Genomic DNA, 8,880 nt, shown 5'->3' on the forward strand with positions numbered 1-8,880 from the left:
CTGGCGCGTGAGGATGCCAAATCGAAGAGCCGGGGTCTCAACAGAGCAGGCTGCAATGAAATACAGGGTGTATTTTACCAAGAGCAGGTGGCAGGTCCAACTCCACTGTCACCGGGTTAATGACCCTTTTGATCTTGAAGGGTCCCAGGAATTTATAAGCCAATTTCCTGGAGGGTAGAGGGAGAGGTAGGTTCTTGGTTGACAGGAATACAGAGTCCCCCACCTTGAAATCCCACGCGGGGACATGTGACTTATCATAGTACTTTTTGTAGGTTTCTTTGGCAGCCTCCAGATTTTTCTGGATGGTTGGCCAGCTTCTGCTCGGCCCCTGCCACCACTGTTCGAATGCCGACGGCGCCCCGGAGGGCTTCCCCCCTGGTAGCGATGGGATAGGCTTTCCCTCGTACCCGAACACTGTGGAGAAGGGGGAGGCTTTTGTAGAACTGTGCACACTATTATTGTAACCGTATTCAGCAAACGGGAGAAGATCAACCCAATCTGACTGGCGTTGGTTGATGAAGCACCTTAGATACTGTTCCAGAACCCCGTTCACTCTCTCTGTCTGGCTGTCCGTCTGGGGGTGATAGGCTGAGCTTAAGCCTTGCTCTATCCCCACCACCTTACAAAACTCCCACCAGAAGGTGGCAATGAACTGTGGCCCGCGGTCGCTAATGACCTTGTCGGGGAACAAGTGGAGTTTTACCACATGATCAAAGAATAGTGCGGCCAGTTTCTTGGCCGTGGGCAGCTGTGTGCACGGGATGAAGTGGGCCTGTTTTGAGAAAGTGTTAACCACCACTAGGATTACTGTTTTCCCTCGAGAGGGGGGTAACTCCACTATAAAGTCCATAGACACCACCGACCAGGGCCGCTTGGCGGTCTCCAGCGGCTGTAGGAGCCCTGGCGGCTTTCCCCCTCTCCGCTTGGCCATGATACAGACAGGGCAGCTGGCCACATATTCTGACACGTCCTTCTTTAAGGACAGCCACCAGAACTGTCTGTTGACCAGGTGCAGGGTTTTTACATATCCAAAGTGTCCCGCTAGTTTGGAGGAGTGACAGAGTTGCAGGACTTCCCTTCTCAGCACCTTGGGGACGTACAGTTTCTCTCCCCTGTACCAAAGCCCATCCTTTTCCTTTAGCACCCCCTCTGGCCGTGCTTCCCCTTCTCTTTCTGTCTCTACAGCCATTCTTTCCTTGCTAAGCCCTTCTAGCTCCCGCCTCTTTTGAGAACGGCTGGTGACCATGGCCGCTACTTGGGAGGGCGAAATTAGGGAGTCCACCACCTCTTCTTTTTGACTCACGTGCTGCAGTAGCCGGGAGAGGGTGTCCGCCAGAAAATTCCTTGTCCCGGGGATGTGCCGCAGGGTGAAATCAAATTTGGAAAAGAAGCCCGCCCACCGAATCTGCTTTTCACTCAGCTTCCTTTTCTCTGTCAGGGCTTCGAGGTTCTTGTGGTCCGTCCAGATCTCAAATGGCACTTTAGCCCCCTCGAGCCAGGACCGCCAGGTTTTGAGGGCAAACATAACTGCAAAGGCCTCTTTGTTCCACACTGACCAATTCCTCTGCTCCCCCGAGAATTTCCGTGAGATGTATGCACATGGCCGTAGTTTCCCCTCCCTATCTTTCTGCATGAGAATGGCTCCTACGGCCACGTCGAAGGCGTCGCATTATACCACGAAGGCCCGTTGTTCATCGGGATGGCTCAGGACCGGTTCACTAGTGAACATTCGTTTTAGTTGGTCGAAAGCCTCTTGGCACTTTGGGGTCCAATGCAAGCGGGCCCCCGGCCGCTTGGCCTCGGGCCCCTTCCCCTTCGTCTTTAGGAGCTCAGTCAGGGGAAGGGCAATCTGGGCGAACCCCTCAATGAAGGCCCTGTAAAAATTTGCGAACCTGAGGAACGATTGGAGCTGTCTACGTGTCCTTGGGGGGGGGGGCCCATTCCAACACTGCTTGCACTTTGGCTGGGTCCATCGCCAGCCCCTTTCCTGACACCCGGAACCCCAGGTAGTCTAATTCCGTTCGGTGGAATTCACATTTAGAAAGTTTAGTATACAATTGGTACTCGAGCAGGGTGCTGAGCACCTCTCTCACTAATTTTACATGTGATTGCTCATCCTGTGAGTAAATAATGATGTCATCCAGGTACACCACCACACCCTTGTACAAAAACTTCCTAAGCACATCATTTATAAAGTTCATGAACACCCCCGGAGCCCCCTGCAGCCCAAAGGGCATGACCAAATATTCAAACTGTCCCATGGGGGTGTTGAAAGCCGTCTTCCACTCATCTCCCTCCTTGATGCGCACTTGGAAGTACGCGTCCCTCAAGTCCAACTTGGTGAATATTTCCCCCCCTGACACCGTGTTCAGTAGGTCCCGGATGTGGGGGATGGGGTAGGCGTTGGACATGGAAATCGCGTTTATCCCGCGAAAGTCTGTACAAAGTCTAAGCGAGCCGTCCTTCTTCTTTCGGAACAGCTCCAGGGCAGCGTGGGGGGCCGTTGCCGGTCTGATAAAGCCCTGCTCCAAGTTTAAGTCTAAAAACTTGCGCAGTTCCTTTTTCTCTGCCCACCCCATCTGGTACAGTTTGGCCTTTGGTAGGTTTCCCCCGGGATCAGTTCTATGGCACAGTACGTGCTCTGGTGGGGGGGCAGTTGGTTGGCCTCACGTTCACTAAATACCCCCATCAGGTCGCGGCATGCGCTCGAGACGGGGTGTGCCTCCTCCACCAACACGCATGCCCGCTCCCTGGCCACGGGAGCACGAGGGCCCCACGCCGGGTCCCACAGGTGGCCCCTGCAAAGGGGATCTAGGAACCTGATAGTTTGGGCCCTCCACTGGATGCTGGGCTCGTGTTTCTCCAGCCAGCCCATTCCCAACACTACGGGGTAGGAGCATGACGGGGCAATAACAAAGATTTCTGGGTCCCAGTGTTCCCCAATGGGCAGGGCTGGGTTGCCAAAGTGCACGGCTCTCCGCACATCACTGACCCATCCATCTGCTCAAACAGCATGGGGTGCGGCAGCTGTGAGCTCTCTAGTCCCAACGCCTCCACTACCTTGGGGGAAATTAGCTCCCGGTTGCACCCTGAGTCCACTAGGGCCCGGATTTGCATGAACTTTTTCAATTTGGGGTTCAGCAGCTTTACTGTAACAAAATACAAGCATCTCGTTACTCTCACCGTCAAGGATGCCTCTTCCTGCTTGACCTGCTGGTTGGCACCGTTTAGAGCAGGCCGGTCTCGTTTCCTGCCGGCTCGTCCACCCACGCCAGATTGGCCAGTTCTGCTGACAGCAGCACTTCTTCGTCCAGCAGCTCCCCAGACACCACCGTGCTGCTCTTCGCCGCTTCCTTAGGGCGGCTGGTCGGCTTCTTAGGCCCCAGGGTGCTGGGTTTGGGTTCCGCCTGAGGGGTTCAGGCGGCCGGGGGTTGTGGGCAGTTGGAAGCCAGGTGACACCTGAAGCACTTGCAGGGCCCCGAAGCCCCCCCCAAGGGTTTCTTGGGCTTCCGCCTTCATGGGGGTCGCCTTGTGCTGGCCCTTCCCCGACTGGTGCTGGCACTGCATCGCCACCCTCTTCAGGTTGGTCTCCACTTTGCCTGCCAATTGGATCCATCCCACCAGGGTGTCCGGGCATGCTAGTGTGAGGGCCCGATCCAAGATGCTAGCGTTGAGGCCCCAGGTTAAGTGTTCAATCTTCATCAGCTCGCTCTAACCCCGGACTTTAGCCGCGTTTGCTCTGAACTCCGTGGCATACTCACAGATGGACCGGGCCCCCTGTTGCATGTTGCGGAGTGCCGCTAGTGCGCGGGTCTCTTGCAGTGGGTCCTCGTACTGGGTCAGCAGGGATTGTAGGAAGGTATGCACATAGTCCAGGTCGGGGCTCATGGCCTCGCACAGGCTCACGTACCACCTCTTGGCAGCTCCCCGCAGCTTTGACCCCAAGTAATCCACCCTGCTGAATTCATCAGGGAAGGTGTTCCCCCAATAGTACATGTAGCTGTTCGCCTGGATGGCGAAGTAGTTCACCTTTTCCGGGTCCCCATCGAAGGTGGCATCCAGTTCTCGCCCTCTCCCCCCATCACGCGGGGCCGGTGGGATCACGGGAGCTGGGCCTCTTGCGGGTGGTGCCACCGGCACTGGCAGAGCCGGGCGGGCTCGGGCTTGCGGGGCCAGTGGCGGCCTTCTGGACCCGGCCACCCCCAGCGCTCGCCCCAGTTGAGCAGTCAGGGTTCGCATCTCATCTTTCAGGCCTTGCACTGCTCCATCGACCTCTCGGCGCACCATCGCACGGAACATGCAGGAATCTTCCTCGTGCATGTCCTTTGGCAGCGGTTCTCTGCCGCCGCCCTCTGCACACTCCGCACACTCGTCCTCCGGCACCTGGACGACAATGATGCTGTCCACTTCCCCTGGCTTGATGGTGCCGGAGTTGGTGGCCTCTGGTTTGGCCATCCGGACCCTCCACATGTGTCGGGTCATGATGGTCTCCCGGTGGATCGGTGCCTCGTCCGTGGTTGAGGTCCTCAGTTGATACTGCCGGGGGGGGGGTGATCACCAGCTGGAACTGGGGAGAGGACGCCGCCGCTCTCCTGGAGTCGAGGACGTGCCACGGCGTCTCGGACTCTCCATCTTCGCTGGGAAACTCCCCGTTGTCCGGAATCTTTTCGGCCATCAGGTTATAAAGTTGCCAGAACGGTTGAGCTTCGAAGGGGAGTCTTTCAAAACATCAAGTCGGTAGATTCAATAACGAGTCTTCGTTGAAACAAAGTAACTAGTTTATTGATATCATGGTTCTCGACTACAGTAAGATTGAAAGACTAAAGATCATACAGTAGAATGCAATCATATAAGGTACACTTCAAAGGGATTCTTGAGGGAAGGGGTACTATGCAGGGTGCATTCACACATTGATGTTACAATTTCTTTCTCAGGCCTGGTTTGGCCTTGAGCGTCTTTGGCTCCAACCTCCCCCGGTGCCAAGCCTGAGAAGGTGCAGATAAACCGTTCACATATTCCCATTTCAAAGCAATACTACACAACAAAGAAAAGGAGGGGGGGAAGGAGAGTTCAAGCTAGCAGCAATGGAACACAGTATGGCTTTACGCAGGATGCTTTTCCCCTGAACCAGTGAATGGATGCAGGCTTGACCAGAGTTAAGAGAAGACTTGACAGGCACCCTCTAGCCGAGCCTCCCGGACAGCCTGCATTCTCCAAACCCGGGTCTTCAAACCCGAAGGCTGATCATGCCAGACCCCAAATTCCCCAAAAGGGGGATGCTTCACAGTCCTCCCCTAGCCGCATAGTGCTCTAAACCCCAAAAACCTGCTACTACTAAGGCCAAGTCTCTACTTAGGGCTTAGTGCCCACCGGGAGGCCCAAAGCCACCCGCAGCCCTTGCTGCAAATCTCTCAGGAAAAGCATATTACCCTTTTCTGAGAGATGGACCCCATCCGCTCTGTAGAGGTCAGGAAATTTCAACAAAATGTCCAGATGGGGCAAATAGTGGCCCAACCCCTTTTCCAGCACCTTCCTGATCTCCTTATTAGACTTATACTGGGCCCTTTCTATAGCTGCAGGGTCCCAAGCACAACGCTACACCAGGCGGGGCAGCATGGCTGACCAAATTATGGTGGTCCCAGGCCATCGCTCCCGAATGTGCTGGAAATCATCCTGGGCCTGCCAAACTAACCCTTTAAGAGTCCCAGATCATTACCTCCCAGGTGAACAATTAAAACCTGAGGAGGAGGACCCACACAATCTTTAAACAACAAAGGCAGCAGGCCCGGCCACTGAAGGATGCCCACTGCCTGTTCCAATGCTCTCTATCTACAAGCAATATTGGAATCAACCACCATATCACCCTCCTCATCAGAAGAGGATAACGGCGGTGGTGGCCTTTTCGCAGGAGCCTTGGGTGCCTTAGGCGCTGGCTTTTTTCCTTTGGGCTTGCCCGACCCTTTTCCACCAGCCATCTAAATAGCAAGCACAAGACCACAAAATGGCCTCCTGCAGCTCCACTCTAAAATGGCTTCCCCCTGAAGAAGAAAGGGAACTCAAATGGCCACAAAAGCCTCTGCTGCACACCAATGTCCCCAGCTGGAGAAAAATGGGCGGGAAGGGGAGGCTCTCCAAAATGGTCACCTGCCAACCTGAAGGGCAGTAATAAAAAAACCCAGGTTGCCCCACAGGCCCACACCCTCAAAAATTAAAAGGGGGAAGACCAACCCCTGGGCTCCACAACCCCTGCCCCAGCAGACCCCAAACCCTAGGCAGACTCAGCCAACAAGAAGGACAACGCCACGTCCTCCACCACCTCCGATGCCACCGCCAGCCTGCAGCACTGCAGCCGACGCTCCAGCCAACGCTTCACCCGCCGCTGCCTAGTTGACTGCCCCAAGAAACCCCGACGTCCAACCAAAAACAAAAGAAAAGCCTCAGCCAATCGTCTGCCAAGATGAAGGAGCCGACGAGGAGCGTAGAAGATCCTGCCTTCTTCTCTGCGCGCTGAAACGGGTGCCCCCTGACTCTTCCCATCCAGGGAAGCAAACTCTGCTCATGCAGCCTAGCAGCTAAGCTGCAGTCTGCAAGCATAAGAATCTCTTTCCCCTGGCTTTCACACAAGTTCCACATGCGAAAGACACAACAAAATAGAGAAGATTCTGGCCTCTTTATCAGGAAGTTAAAAAGCTGATGTGGCGGCGGCTCAGTTTTCACTCTGAAGACTATCACTGGTGATCATTTGATGGGATGTTTCCTTTGGGGTGATAATCTCATGCTGAAGCAGTTGTGCTTTGGGGAGGATGAGGTTTTTATACCCCACTTTTCTCTGCCCTAAAGAGTCTCAAAGTGGTTTCCAGTCACCTTCCCTTCCTCTCCCCACAACAGCCACCTTGTGAGGTAGGCGGGCCTAAGAGAGTTCAAAGAGAAGTGTGACTGGTCCAAGGTCGCCCAGTAGGTTTAATGTGAAGGGCTGGGGAAGAAATCTGGTTCTCCAGATTAGAGTCTGCCATTCTTCACCACTTCACCACACTGGCTGGTGACAGTTGATGCAAGTCTGGACTTACAATACAAAGAAAATCTAGATTTTAAAGAAGTGCAGAAGGATCCCTTCCTCCCAACCGTATAGATGATCAGAGTGCCAGCTCTTACAAATCAATCACTCCTATTTGATATACATGTGTGTGTGGCGGGGGGGGCGGGGGGGTTTTTAGAATCCAGATCCCTGATCTGCACATCTCTGGATGCTGGAGTTTCCTTTCATCCTTTCCTGCTGTGCTCTGAGTATTTCATAGGAGATATAAATGGAAATCTGTAAAGATCACTCCTTTCTAGAGTGAAGTTTGTAGTTTTTAACCCTTCATACCAAACACTTTGCTATGGTCTGAAGCCATCAGATGCTTGAAAAACACACTGCTGTTTCAGAAGACCTGTTTTGAACCAAAGTGGTGGGCTAGGACTGGGCAGGGTCAACTGTGATGAGTACTTGATTGCGAGACTTCCTTGAAAACCCCAGTCAGGAGGACAGGGCAGGCTCTCTTTAGCCACCTCCAATCCCCCAGTAGGGATCAGTCAGCAGTGGTTGCCATGCCTTCCAGGTGCGCACACACTCTCTCACACACAAATGTAATCTCTCTCTTTCTCACACACACACACACACATATCACAAATATATAAAAAAAGGTTAACTGTTTCATGACGTCAGGTAGTGAACTTGTAAACACTCCAACTCTTACTTCAATGTAAGTCAAGTGAGAATGAACGGTGTGGGGCGGGGAGAAGGTGATGGGTAGAAGAGGGCGGTGGGGGTAAGGGTGCTCGGTGGGTATACCAATAAACATTTCTGGGAGGGAATGGGGTGTGGAATAGCAGACAGGTTTGGAGGAAAACATTAAACTTTGTTGCATACAGTAAACCCTTCTTTATACAAGAAAATCTTCCCAGACTTAAATACAGCCTTTGAAATACAAGTTGTTTGGTAACATTTAATTTGTTTCACCTAAGTGAACATAAGTCTTATAAAGAGAAAATTAAAAAGCCCCATGAAGCTTCACAAAGAAATAACTACCGGTAAATGCTTAACTTTTGCATTTCAGAACTGAAGAAAGACCCATGAAGAAACGAAAAATGCAAAGTTGTAGCTTTCAAAAAAAGAAACTGAAGCTAATGGAAGGGATGCTAGAGGAGCAAAAGAAGCTGAGCAGAGCTATGGAAGAAACCTGCCGGGAGGTGCGGAGGATTCTGGATCAGCAAAACATCATCCAAGTTCAAAGTCTGCAGTTGCAAGAAAGAATGATGAACCTTTTGGAGAAAATGATCTCCAAAGCTAATGTCTAGTTTATTTTGTGACAATCCCAAAAGTACAATATTAATCTATTTTAGAGAAATTGCATATTATATAGGATTGTGTCTTTCTCAGATTTTTCCAGGCAAATTAAAATTGTTGTGTAAATATGCTTAAATTAAGAGTCTAATCAATGTAGGATGTGAGCCATCCAGACATCTGGGAGTCTTTTCAATGAAAGAAAATCTGGACATACCTTGTGGATTATATTTTTTTTAAGAGGTAGAAAGCTGAAGATCCAGGGCAGGCAAATCATTACAGGACTTAACTCAAAGGAAGAAATGTTTTAACTTTATTATTTTGTACAGGCCTTAATCTAGGGAGAACAATTTTTCACTCTAATCCATGGACTTCCAAGAAAACAGTCAAAATAGCTCTCAACTTTTACAGAAATATCCAATTAATTGCAAACTTCCAAAAAATTGAATGAAATAGAACATAATGAATGCAAAACAAACAAACAATCAAAAACCCAAGCAGAAAGATATCACAGCTGAGCAGGAAGAAGTTAGTTCCAGTGCTGCTTTCCTGTTTTG

At 51.7% G+C, this 8,880-nt stretch overlaps 1 protein-coding gene across 1 annotated transcript in view; it reads left to right on the top strand.

The window, feature by feature from the left end:
• The window catches only part of MSANTD1 (Myb/SANT DNA binding domain containing 1), a 33,857-nt gene extending 25,319 nt beyond the window's left edge, over positions 1-8,538 (top strand). Inside the window, exon 3 of the mRNA XM_060247287.1 lies at positions 8,097-8,538. Within this exon, the coding sequence (XP_060103270.1) occupies positions 8,097-8,337 (241 nt within the window). The 3' untranslated portion in view covers positions 8,338-8,538. The remainder of the gene's footprint in view (positions 1-8,096) is intronic.
• The last annotated feature ends 342 nt before the right edge of the window (positions 8,539-8,880 follow it).

Source organism: Heteronotia binoei, chromosome 9 (genome assembly GCF_032191835.1).
Source record: "Heteronotia binoei isolate CCM8104 ecotype False Entrance Well chromosome 9, APGP_CSIRO_Hbin_v1, whole genome shotgun sequence".
Taxonomy (NCBI): domain Eukaryota; kingdom Metazoa; phylum Chordata; class Lepidosauria; order Squamata; family Gekkonidae; genus Heteronotia; species Heteronotia binoei.